This window comes from Oryctolagus cuniculus, chromosome 18 (assembly GCF_964237555.1).
Source record: "Oryctolagus cuniculus chromosome 18, mOryCun1.1, whole genome shotgun sequence".
In the NCBI taxonomy this organism is placed as follows: domain Eukaryota; kingdom Metazoa; phylum Chordata; class Mammalia; order Lagomorpha; family Leporidae; genus Oryctolagus; species Oryctolagus cuniculus.
The window spans coordinates 7912725-7924812 of NC_091449.1; the positions used below are offsets into that span (position 1 = coordinate 7912725).

Here is a 12088-nt window from a genome sequence, read left to right on the forward strand (position 1 = left end):
TGTACCCAGTGCCCACGTCCCCCCCCCCCCCCCCCCGTGTTCCTGAGCATTCCCGGCCACAGGCTTTCCCGAGACCCCTCACCCACGCGAGTCCTTGCCCAGCCCCGAGAGCCGCAGCCGCGTTCACGCGTGGCACAGGCCGCCCCCTCTCTGCCCCACCTGGACACGAACGGTCCTCCCGGCATGGCCTGGCTGCCCCCCCCCCCCACGTAACTCCCACGCCTTTATTGGAAACAGTGGCCTTGCTGGCCGCGAGGTGGGGCAGGGTCTGCTCGGAAAATAGGTCTGCTGTGGTCGGAGGCCGCGGCGTGACAAGGAGAGGAAGCGAGAGTGAAACGCAGCGCCGGCTGCGGCGGGCGCGCTCCGCACAGCGCACTGCCCCAGCGGCAGCCGATGGCGCGCGCGAGAGTCGGGAGGTGTGGGGTCGCCTAAGAAGGAGATTTAGCGGCCGGCGCCTGCCGTGCCAGCATCCCATATGGGTGTCAGTTCGAGTCCGAGCTGCTCCTCTTCCCATCCAGCTCCCTGTCCCTGCGTGGGAGACCTGGAAGAAGCTCCTGCCTCCTGGCTTCAGATTGGAGCAGCCCTGGCCATTACGGCCAATTGGGGAGTGAACCAGCGGATGAAGACCGCTCGCTGTCTGCCTCTCCTCTCTGTGTGACTTTGACTTTCAAATAAATCTTTTCAAAAAAGGGGGGGGGGGTGGATTCCGTCTGGAAAGGCAGACTGTAGGACCCGCAACGGATCCTTGGTGGCCCTGGAGGTGTGCGCGGTGCGGTAGAGGACGGGGAGGGGCCCTGCTGGGTGTCCTTAGTGCCGGGTCCCAACTGCTAATGCGCCTGGGAAAGCAGCAGAGGGTGGCCCACGTTCTTGGGCCCCTGAAGACTGGGATGGAGCCCCAGGCTTCTGACTTTAGCCTGGCCCAGCCGTGGCCACACCAGCAGATGGAAATCTCTATAGCTCCACTTTTCAAATCAGTCTTAGGGAAAAAAAAAAAAAAAATGCCTCGCGTGGGGTGCAACTCGGGTACTCTCCCGCGTAGTTCTCGGCGCCAGCCGCTAGGGGGCACTTGCGGAAGCCTGGAGTCGCACGCTGGGATTGCAGGCCCAGCACTGCCGCGGGGCCGCGGAGACTCCGGGAATTCGAACAATTCCGGAAGGGCGGGCACTGGAAGCGGCGGGACACTCAGAGGGGGCGGGGTGGGGCGCCGGGCGCAGGTCCAGGCCCCCCCTCCCCAGGAGCCGCGGCGACAAAGTGGAGCCACGAGGCCTGGGTAAGAGACCGGGACGGGAGGTACCCATTTATTTATAGAAAGTCTGCTCAAATAGCTACTGCCCCTGAACCACTCGGGGGGACCCCAAGAAGCCCAGCTAAACCTGAAAAAAAAAAATAACAAAAACCTGAAGTCAGGAAGGTCAGACTTCACAGTTCAGGGTCAAACAGATGACTGGACACACAGGGGGCGACTCGGCCGTCCGGTCTGAACCCCTCCGGGAGCAGCCCGCATACCAGGTGACCCCCAAACCCCCAGCCACGGGGGCTCCCCTCCAGGCTCAGCCTCGCCTGACTGCCAGTCCCCTGCGCTGGTGTAGCCTGTTCCTGGCCGGTGCTGGTGGGGCGTGTGTGGAGGGGGTGACATCCTCCTGCCTCAGGGCCTTTGCACAGGCCCTCCCACAGCGCTGTCACCCGGGGTTGCTCGAGCTGCGTCTCCGCTTCCCCTCAGAGCGCAGGGCTGGGCCCCTGCACAGGCCTTGCCCCTCCCAGGAGACCGACGCAGAGCTGAGGCCCCGCATGGATTTTATTGTCCGTGGCCAGGGGAGTCCCGTGGTCCGTGCGCTGGAGGCTGGGGGTTGGTGGACGTTCTCCTAGGCTGGGCTCGGGGTGAGCGGGCCTGGGTCTGCACTGGGTGAAGATCGGGGTCACTCGCCCCGGGGTTCTCTGAGGGCCCCTGAGGTCCGATGGGAGGCAGAGACGCAGCCCCGGGGGTCCCTGGCAGCCAGGGGGCAGCAGCGGCATCCCGCAGGGCCGAAACGGGGAGGGGCCGGTCCTCAGGGGCCCTCAGAGCTCGTCGTGGTGCCGGGTCAGGTCCTCGCCGTAGTTGGTGGCCTGGCTGCCCACGAACATGTTCCAGTTGCCCAGGATCTCGGCTTTGCTCAGACGCCCGTCCTGGAGGGAGGGGCCCGGTCAGCCAGGACCGCTTGGGGAGACCCCTGCCCAGCACTCCCCCCGGCCCGGGTCAGCCAGGACGGCGCGGCGAGATCCCTGCCCCGCCCCCGCCTCACAGGAGCCCGGAGCCCCCCGCGGCACCTTGTCCGTGTCGCTCTCATGCAGCAGGTGGTTGGCCTCTACCAGCGGCTGGTCCTGGGCGGGGGGCAGCACCCAGTGGCCCACCTCACTGCCGTCCAGCTTCCCGTCATGGTTCAGGTCCCGGAAGTCCCGGAACTGCTGCCGCTCCGTCTGCACCCAGGCCGGCTCCTCCTCCCCGGGCTCCGCGGAGTACAGATCCGCTGGGCGCGGACCGGGAGGGGCCAAGGTCAGGGCCGGGGTCCAACCACAGCCCCCACCTGGGCGGCTCCCCTGGCTGTCTTGGCCCCTTTTTCTGACTCAGAACCCAACTTCCAGGCGGTGCAGGCGGAACGCAGCCGGGACCCAATGGTGCCCCCTATGGGATGCAGGCGTCCCCGGCGGTGGCTTGAGCTGCGCCACAGAGCTAGTCCCGAATAAGTAATTCTTATAAAAAATGTTTTTAAATAAAAAAGCATGGAGACATGGGGCAGCCGTGGGTGCCTGGGTCGTCCTGGGCAGGACCCTCGGCCTCTAAAAGCCTCTCTGGGCACTGCCGGCCGACCCTGGTGGGCAGCCACGCCGGGGAGCAGCCTGGGGCGGGGCGGGGCCCTCAAGGCGGCTCAGCTGCAGGCCAGCGAGTCCTTGCAGGGATTCAGGGCCTTTGCGCTGGCCTTGCTGGGCCTGGAGCGCTGCCCCACACCTGCCGCCCCTCCTCGGTCCTCCCACCCCACCCCCCGCTCGCGCTCCCACAGGCCCGGCTCAGAGGGAGCAGGTGTCCCAAGACTTTGCTTAATGGGGGGGGGGTGGGGGTGTATTACAGTATCCACCAATTCACTGGTTACCGTATTTCACTGAGTACTTCCCCCTGTTTGCAGCCTGTGGTTTGGGCCATGCCTTATAGGAAAGGCTTAGCGTAACTCGCGACTTTTGGCTTTTCCCCGACTGATCTAATAGTCGGCGTCTCACAAATGGTGGCGTATTAGAGGCCACAGCACAGTCTCATCATCATCTTCCAGGCTCTCTGTGTGTCTGGATGCGCACTCCCGGGCCCCTGAGCTTGGCCTGTCCCTCCCCGGCCACCTGTGTCTTCATGCACACCATGGCCTGCCCCAGTTCCTTCCCTGGCTCACAGCCGTCCCTGGGGTGCCGGGACCCGCAGGAGAGGACACAAGCCCAGGCCGGGCCGAGGGCTGCGCCCCTACTGTTGGGGTGGCCACTGCAGGGGGAGCGGGCCCACTCACCGATGTACTCCTCCACCTGAACAAAGCCGTCTCTGTTCTTGTCCAGGTCCTCCAGCGTCTCCTGGGGTGGGGGGGAGGGGTCAGAGCCCGTGGGGAATGAGCTGGGCGGGGTGTGGCTGCAGGGGCCGGCCTCGGAGACAGGGGCGTGAGCTGGAGCCAGGGGCCCCTGCGTCCAGCAGTGCACAGGTCCAGTCCCCCAGGGCCAGCTGTCCTGGGGGCACGCTCTTGAAGGGGAGCAAGCCCTTCAGCTGGGCGGGACCCCCACCCCCTCTGCTCTGGGCAGGACCCCCACCCCCTCTGCTCTGGGCGGGACCCCCACCCCACTCTGCTCTGGGCGTGGACCCGTGCGGCTGTGAGCCCGGTGGGGAGAGATTTCACCCTGGGGCTCGGCAGGGGGCATGGGAGAGCAGACGCTGCCCGGCTTCGGGGGACGGGGACGGCGTGGCCAAGGACACTCACGGCGACCACGATGTCGCGCATGTGCGGGAACTCCTCGGGGTGCAGGAAGGCCGTCAGCTCCTCCCGCGTGGCCATGGAGTCGCCGTCCTGGTCCGCCACCCGGAAGCGGCGCTCGTCCCGAGCCAGCATCTTCTTGTAGGTCTCGGCGTCCTCCACGTCGTGGAACTCCTCGCCTGGGGGAGGGAGAGGGCTGGGCCCGATGAGCGCCCCGCGGGGGTCCCAGGCGGCTCCACACAAGGGCACGAGCCGAGTCCCTAACCAGCTAATACTCAGCAACAGTTCACAGACACGAGGGGGCGTCAGCAAGTCCGTGGGGAACGTGGATTATGAACAAATGGCTTTCAAAAACGTTTGCACCCGAATAAACTTGGGTTTTGAAATATTATTTAGTGTATTGGAAAGGCAGAGAGAATCTCCCATCATGCTTTGCTCCTCAGTGCCTGCGGAAGCCAGGAGCCTGGGGCCCGGCCCAGGTCGCCCCATGAGCGGCAGGGACCCAGGCCCGTGGGCCGTCCCCTGCAGCCCCCCAGGGTGCCCCAGTAGGAAGCTGGGGCTGCACTTGGAGCGGGGAAGGCAGGAGCCCAAGAAACACCTTCGCCCCGCCCCATAACTGTACAGGAGCTGACGCTGCCCGGCGACCTCAGGATGTCCAGCGTTCTCTGCGCGGACTTGCAGTGAGCGCTTAGGGCGCACCCCAGTGTGTTTCATGCGCACAGGAAGTTCTTTCGGCACCAGGAGAAGGGAGATGTGGCTGGGGTGGGCTTGGGCTGCCCCCCCCCGGCCCCTTCACCCTAAGGTCCAGCAGTGTTTGCAGCCACAGGTGTGAGGGCGCGGCGGGCAAGATCCACCCGGGGAGCTGAGTCAGCCCGGGCGGGCACGGCAGGGCCGCGGGGAGTCGGGGCAGGGAGGCGGCTTTGGGGTTCGCAGAGGGCAGGGGTTAGGGAACGGGACGGGGCTCCGGCAGGGCTGGGGCAGCGGGGTACAGAGACCCAGGTCAAAGGTTAGGAGTCAGGTCGCGTGCGTGCGGGGAGCAGGGCCGGGCCCCGCGCGCGTACCGGGCGCGTAGTGGCCATAGGTGGCGTTGCGCAGCTCCTCCCAACCCACACGCCCGTCGCGGTCCGTGTCGTACGTGTCCCAGGCCGCGCTCACCGAGTCCCGTATGTGCCGCTGCTGCGTGTGCGCGATCCACGCGCGCAGCTCGGCCAGCGACACCCAGCCGTCCCCGTCGCCGGCGCGGTCCATGCGGTCCACGATCCGCCTGCGAGCCGGGGCGGGGCGCCCGTCAGTGCCGAACCGGCCCCGCCCCCGCTGAACCACGCCCCCGGCCCCGCCCCCGGCTCAGTCCCGCCAGGCTCCGCCCCGCGCGGCCACGGCCCCGGGCAGCCCCTCCGAGTAGGGCGAAAAACGCGGCCCGAGGTGGGCGGCCGCGCTGGAGGGGGCGGGGCTCGGGGCAGCGCAGGCCCCGCCTCTATCCAGACTCCGCCCCCTGGGGAAGGACACTCGACCAATTGAGGGCCTCAACACCCCCTCCCGGGCCCCTCGGCCCTGGCCTGCCAGAGTTGGGAAGGGGGCCAGGAGCGGGACGTTCTCCCGCGGGGCGCTTGTTCCAAGACTGTCTCGGAACCGGGTCTCCGGCCGTCTCCGCCCCGCCCGCTGACCACGCCCCTCCAGCTGGCCCCGCCCCTCGGCCCGGCCGGCCCCGCCCCAGGACCGCGGCCCGCAGCCGCGCGGCTCGGCCTCTGGCTCCTGCTCCCGCTCCGCCGGGATCCCGCGAATGTCCGGCCGCTTGGGTCCCCTAGCGGCGCCTGGCCGGGGGTCGTTCGGGCTCAGCCGCTGCACGTGGAGCCCTCCTCGCCTGCAGCCCTCCGCCTCTGGCCAGCAGCCCCGACGTGGGGTCCGAGGCTCGCCGGCCTGCGGGCTCTCCCCGGGTCTGCTCTTGCTCTGGCCGCCGTCCCCAAGCCCACACCGTCCCTCAAGGTTTGGGCTGCATCGAGCGTGGGCTCCACAGCCCGACACCCTAAGTGCTGGCCGCTCTGTACCTCGTTAGCCCTCTGCAGTGGGCGGGCACACCCAGCAGGCCCTGCCCTGCCGGAGGCCCTCAGCACCCGCCTGGCCCCGCGGTCAGCGCTGGGCTAGCCTGTTGTCCTCTCCCTGCCCCCTGCCCACCGCTCCGCCTCCTGCCCACTCACCAAACCTTGCAGCCTGCTCCCCTGGCCGGCCACATCCCCGCTGGGCCCTGCCGCTGGCACCGACATCTGCCCCCTCTCTGCCCTCCCCCTGGCACTCGGGCCTTGCTGCCCCTCGGTCCCCCCACGCTGTGAATTCCTGCACCGCTCGCTCCCCGGCTGCCCCCCCTAAGGGACTCAACCTCCACTGCCCCCAGCACCACACTGCCAGGGATCCTCGCCTGATGGGGTCACTGCTGTGACTCCAGCACCCTAGGCGGGACGGGCCTCGGACCCTGTCCCATCCGCAGGGCATGGACAGGCCGCCCGTGCCTGGCCCCCTCTCAGTCCGGCTCCTGATGAGACTCAGGGCGCAGCCATTATCCTGCCCAGGCCGGCTTTCTGGCCTCATCCCATCTTGCCCATCAGTCTCCCTGGCCATTTAGGGAGCGGAAACTCAGGCCCGGGGTGGGGGTGGGGGGAGGTGTCCCCGACAAAGGAACAGGAGCAGCCTGGGGTTGGGATGGGACCCAGACTGTGTGACCTCAAGTTTTTCCCGCACCTGTCTTCCCCGAGGAGCGGAGGTGGCACCCTCGGTCCCAGCCGCCTCGCGTGCCCTCACCCAGAGCCCTCCGTCCCGCCAGCGCGCCCCTCTGCCTCCCCGCTCCCTCCGAACACGCCCCCTACCCCAGCCGCGCCTGGCTCTCCTCCGGGCTAAGCTGGTCGAATTCCTTGGCCACTTCCCGCCCCAGGAAGGCCTCGTGGTCGTATTGGAAGTTGCCGTGCGCGTCGTCGTGCGGGGCTTCGCTCAGGGGTGCCGCCTGGTGCACCCTGCCCTGGCCATGCGGGCCCGCGTCCGGGGGCGGCTTCGCCTGCGCCCCGCGCCTCAGCAGAACCAGGAGCAGCACAATCGTCGTCGGCCACATCATCGGTCCCTGGGGGGCGGTGCAGGCCAGGGCTGAGGGGTCTCGGGGAGGGGGCTGAGGTGGGCGGGACAGCGGGATTAGCCGGGAGGGCCGGAGTCGGGGAACAGGGCAGGGCGCTCGGAGGCGCAGCCCGCGGCAGAGTCCCAGAGAGGTCCCGAGCCGCAGGGGCAGACGTGGCGCGCGCCGCCCGCGACGTTCAGGGCCCCGTGGCGTCGCTCCCGTGCTGGACCCGACACCCGCACCCAGCCGCCACGAGCCGCCCTCCCAGGCCGGGCCCTGCCCCACGCCCTCCCCGTTACCCGGTCTCCAGCTCCGCGGCGCGCTCCACGCGGCGTTCTGCCCGTCTCGCCAAGATACCCAGTTTGGCCGCCGGCCAGCCGGGCCCCGCCCCCGGCCGCGCAGAGGCCCCGCCCCCCGACCAATGAGCGCCCCGGAGGGCCCCGAGGGGCGGGGCTGGGCACCCCTTGCCACGTCCTCAGCAGAGAGCGGGGTCGCCCACGCCGGACGTGGGGGGGGGGGGCGACGCGGCCGGGCCGAACTACGCGTCCCGGCAGGCTTCGGGGCGCCCTGCCGCCCACCCGCAGGGGCCCTGCCCCCAGAGCCTCATGGGAAATGTATTTCCCACCCCCCCTTTGTTAGGACGGCTTAAGGGGAGTGGGAGGAGGCAGCCATCATCGTCAGCAACAAGCACTCAGGACAGACTTCAGTAAAAGTATTACGTAAATATTTGTGAGTGGGAAATACATGCCTTGGAATACAAAAGTGGGTACATGTTAGACGGCAGAGCCAGGAGCCCCGGGCTTGCGCCCCCACCCCACTCCCTCGGCCTCCCCCGCCCCCCCAACTGGAGCACAAACAAGAGGATGGGGGCCCACACGGGTTACAGGCGGTGTGGACGTGGGGGCGGCGAGGCAGGCCCTGGGGCACGGGTCCAGGACTCCTGGAGGCTCAGAGAGGCCGGGATTCCAGGGGTCTCACAGCACGAGAGAGCTGGCTGCCTCGGCCGGCGACCAGCAGCCGGAACAGGGCGTCAGGCAGTGGCCGGGAAGGCGCTCACGTCCTGGGGGCCCTCGTCTTGGGGCAGGAGCGTTCTGATGTCGTCCCCACGGAGAAAGACCCAGGGGGCTAAGGAGAGGAGAAGGGGGCATCAGGCTCCCCGTCCGCGGGCACAGCTGCCTCCCGGCCTCCGCCCACCCACTCCGGGCCCCCCAGGGCTGAGCGCCCCCTCTCCCGGGGTCTCTTCCCACCCCCCCACCTGGCAGCCCACTCCGGGCCCCCAGGGCTGAGCGCCCCCTCTCCCAGAGTCTCCCCCCCTACCTGGCAGCCCGCTCCGGGCCCCCCAGGTCTGAGCGCCCCCTCTCCCAGGGTCTCCCCCCGACCTGGCAGCCTGCTCCGGGCCCCCCAGGTCTGAGCGCCCCCTCTCCCGGGGTCTCCCCCCGACCTGGCAGCCTGCTCCGGGCCCCCCAGGTCTGAGCGCCCCCTCTCCCGGGGTCTCCCCCCGACCTGGCAGCTTGCTCCGGGCCCCCCAGGTCTGAGCGCCCCCTCTCCCGGGGTCTCTTCCCGCCCCCCCCACCTGGCAGCCCGCTCCAGGCCCCCAGGCCTGAGCGCCCCCTCTCCCGGGGTCTCCCCCCGACCTGGCAGCCCGCTCCGGGCCCCCCAGGTCTGAGCGCCCCCTCTCCCGGGGTCTCCCCCCGACCTGGCAGCCCGCTCCGGGCCCCCCAGGTCTGAGCGCCCCCTCTCCCGGGGTCTCCCCCCCACCTGGCAGCCCGCTCCGGGCCCCCCAGGTCTGAGCGCCCCCTCTCCCGGGGTCTCTCCCCCACCTGGCAGCCCCCTCCTCCTCCTCCACGCCAGGGCAGCTCCCGCGGCCACGGCCACCAGCAGCAGGACGCCGACAACGATGCCCGCCACGGTCACCGAGGACTGGGCTGGCCAATCTGCACGGGAGAAGGCCGTGAGCTGCCTCGGGCAGCTGGGGTGCCCCCGGCCCTTCCCAAGCCCGGGCTGCGCGTGGCAGGGGAAGGGCCGGCGGGCGGTGTCCCAGTGCACGGGGCTGGGGCCGGGGAGGTGGGTCACGCGGGGCCAGCAGCAGACAAGGAGCGATCAGAGTGGGCGCAGGCCGGCGGCAGCAGGACGGCAGGCAGGCGGGCGCAGGGAGGACCGGCCGCGGCGGGGCGGGCGGCAGCAAAGGCAGGGAGCCTGGGGCGGCAGGGAGCCTGGGGCGGCAGGAAGCCTGGGGCGGCAGGGCCTCGCTAGCAGGCGGCCACGCTCCCGCGGAGTGGCAGGAGCGCGCACGGGGCGTGGGGAGGAAGGCCAGCCTCGGGACCTCACCCAGCGCCACCGACAGCGGCTGCGGCAGCCCCGCGTGGCGCACCACGCAGCTGTAGCGGTACTCGTCGCCGCTGCGCACGGACAGCGAAGCCCAGGCGTAGAAGGAGCCGTCGCCGTTGGGGCCGAAGCCGCCCTCTCCGGAGCCGGCCGCCATCCCATTCCGGAGGAATCCGAACTGCAGCTCCGGCGGGTAGAAGGAGAAGGCGCTGCAGGTGAGCACGGAGAAGCCGGGAGAGCCGGGCCGGGCCTTCAGGCGCATGGAGGGCGGCTCTGCGGGACACGGGCCGGGCTCAGCGGCCGCTCGCGACCCCGGGCTCGGCCGGCCTGGGTGACAGACACCCACCAGGTGCACCCCAACCAGCCCTCCCCACAGGGGCTGAGCAGCTGCCACGTGCCAGGCGTGATTTCACACTTGTCCACCAATACAAGTCCAGGGCCCGGCACTGTGGAGCAGGAAGCCACAGCCTGTGACACCGGCATCCCACACGGGCGCCGGTTCGAGTCCCGGCGGCTCCACTTCCGGTCCAGCTCCCTGCTGTGGCCTGGGAAAGCAGCGGAAGATGGCCCAAGTGCGTGGGCCCTGCACCCTCCTGGGAGACCCATATAGGAGTTCTAGGCTCCTGGCTTTGGCATGGCCCAGCTCCAATTTGCGGCCGTTTGGGGAGTGAACCAGTGGATGGAATCTCTCTGTCTCTCCCTCTCTAACTCTGCCTTTCAAATAATCTTTTTAAAAGTTTTTTCCAGGTCTAGATGAGCTCAGTTAGTGAATTCTTCAGAACACTACAGACTAACTCTGCTCTTACACAAAACCTTTAGGAAGTAAAGAGACAACCTCCCAGCACATTTTATGAGGCCACAACGCCTCCCACGGACGCCACAAGGAAGGGAACTTAAGGCTAACGTCGCTCATGAAAACAGACCCAGGTCCGTAAACGCAGTATCAGCAGACGAAGTCACCATCCTACATAAAGGATAACACGGCATGACCAAGTCCAGTGTATCCCAGAAATGCAAGGTTGGTTTACAAGGGAAAACAAAACAAAAAACAAACAAACAAAAACTGCTGTGGCATAGTGGGTAAAACCACTGTGGATAAATTCCCATAGGGGGGCTGGTTCGAGTCCTGGCTGCTCCACTTCTGATCCAGCTCCCTGCTCATGAGCCTGGGAAAGCAGTGGAAGATGGTCCAAGTGCTTGGGCCCCTGCACCCACATGGGAGACCTGGAAGAAGCTCCTGGCTCCTGGCTTTGGATCAGCCCAGCTCTGGCCGTTGTGGCCATCTGGGGAGTGAACTAGCGGATGGAAGATGTCCCCCCACCTCCGTCTCTCTCTCTCTCCCTCTCTCTGACTACTCCACATCCCAAATAAACAAATAAAGGGAAAAAAGCAAATGCCACTGGGTAAGATTTACCGCTGCTCATGAAACCGACTCTCCTCTGCCAGCTGGGCGTTGGAGGGGTTCCTTTGACAATGGGGAGAACAACAAGAACCCTACAGCTCTTGTCACGTTTGATGTAAAATGCTGAGGGTCCCCCGTGGATCTGAGGATACAGTATCTCCACCATAACCACTTCTACTCAGTCCTTTACTGGGACTCCTAGCCAGTGCAGTAAAGCAAGGAAAGAAACAAAAGGCACTGAAATTGGAAAATACACAAAACTCGTCACAGATGATAGATCCCAAGAGGATCCATAAAGATTTGTCAGGAACAGACTCAGCCAAGTTTCCAGATACAGGCCCGCGTGTGAAAGGAGCAGTGGCTGTATGAACCAGCTACGAACAACTGGGGAGTGAAACTTTTAAAAATCGTTTACAGAAGCGTCAACATCCAGGACTTAGGAATAATCCTAAGTGACAACGTGCCAGCCTTGACATTGAATACTGACAGGAATTAAAGGACGCCAAAGAGGACAGGGGTGGGGGCGTCTGACCCAGCAGCTGAGCTCCCGTACCAGAAACGGGGGTGGGGGTGGGGCCTCCAGTCCTGCTCCCTGCTAATGCCTGGGAGGCAGCAGGTGAGGGCTCAAGTGCGGGGGTTCCTGCCACCCACGGGGGAGACCCGGATGGAGCTTGGGGCTCCTGGCTTCAGCCTGACCCGGCCCGGTTGATGCAGGCATCGGGGAGTGAGCAGAGGATGGGATGTATCTTGCTCGCTCGCTGCCCCCCCCCCATCTCTCTCTCTCTCTGTGTTTTTAAAGTCAATCAATAAAAATCAAAACAAAACTTGGGGCATGTGTCTGGCCCAGCGGCTAAGACGCTTGCGTCCCACTCGGGCTGTCTCTCCCCATCGCAGCTTCGTGCGAGTGCACGTCCTGGGAGGCCTGGGCTGACTTCCGGCTCCTGGCTTTGGCGGGCCAGCCCTGGCCATTGTGGGAATCTGGGGAGTGGACCAGCGGGCGGAAACTCCCTGCCTGATCAGTACCTACATCTCGGGAAAGCCCCGCTGTGTCGGCACTGAGCCTGCACACAGTTTTGTCTTGTCGTACACCCTACACGGCACAGAACGACTCTACCCGCCTTCACCCTCTCGGAGGTGTCCGGTCGCCTGGAGATGCTGTAGAGCATCCCGGAGCCGGGCACGGACTCTACACAGACGCCAAGCCGTCCTAGTGAGGGGCCCGGGCGTCTGCACATGCGGCGTCCTGCCCGGGGTCTGCACTGCGCCCCGTGGTGGATTAGACGACCC

General features: G+C 67.0%; 2 protein-coding genes across 3 annotated transcripts in view; both read right to left on the reverse strand.

Annotated features, from left to right (window-relative positions):
- Positions 1–1271: 1271 nt before the first annotated feature.
- Positions 1272–7636, reverse strand: RCN3 (reticulocalbin 3). Of its 2 annotated transcripts, none has more exons than XM_051840676.2 (7): positions 7374–7636; positions 6836–7083; positions 5039–5241; positions 3984–4156; positions 3525–3585; positions 2305–2504; positions 1272–2163 (listed from the first exon to the last, which is right to left on the reverse strand). In XM_051840676.2, exons 2-7 carry the CDS (start codon positions 7075–7077, stop codon positions 2056–2058), a joined length of 987 nt encoding a protein of 328 aa, XP_051696636.2. In that variant the 5' UTR covers positions 7078–7083; positions 7374–7636; the 3' UTR covers positions 1272–2055. The 2 variants fall into 2 exon arrangements, with proteins under 2 accessions (XP_051696636.2, XP_051696638.2); XM_051840678.2 differs by having other exon boundaries at positions 6836–7128.
- A 140-nt stretch (positions 7637–7776) lies between these two features.
- FCGRT (Fc gamma receptor and transporter) overlaps positions 7777–12088 on the reverse strand; it is an 11923-nt gene continuing 7611 nt past the window's right edge. Inside the window, 3 exon segments of the mRNA NM_001122937.1 lie at positions 7777–8199; positions 8895–9008; positions 9403–9672. Of these exon segments, the coding sequence (NP_001116409.1) occupies positions 8105–8199; positions 8895–9008; positions 9403–9672 (479 nt within the window). The 3' untranslated portion in view covers positions 7777–8104.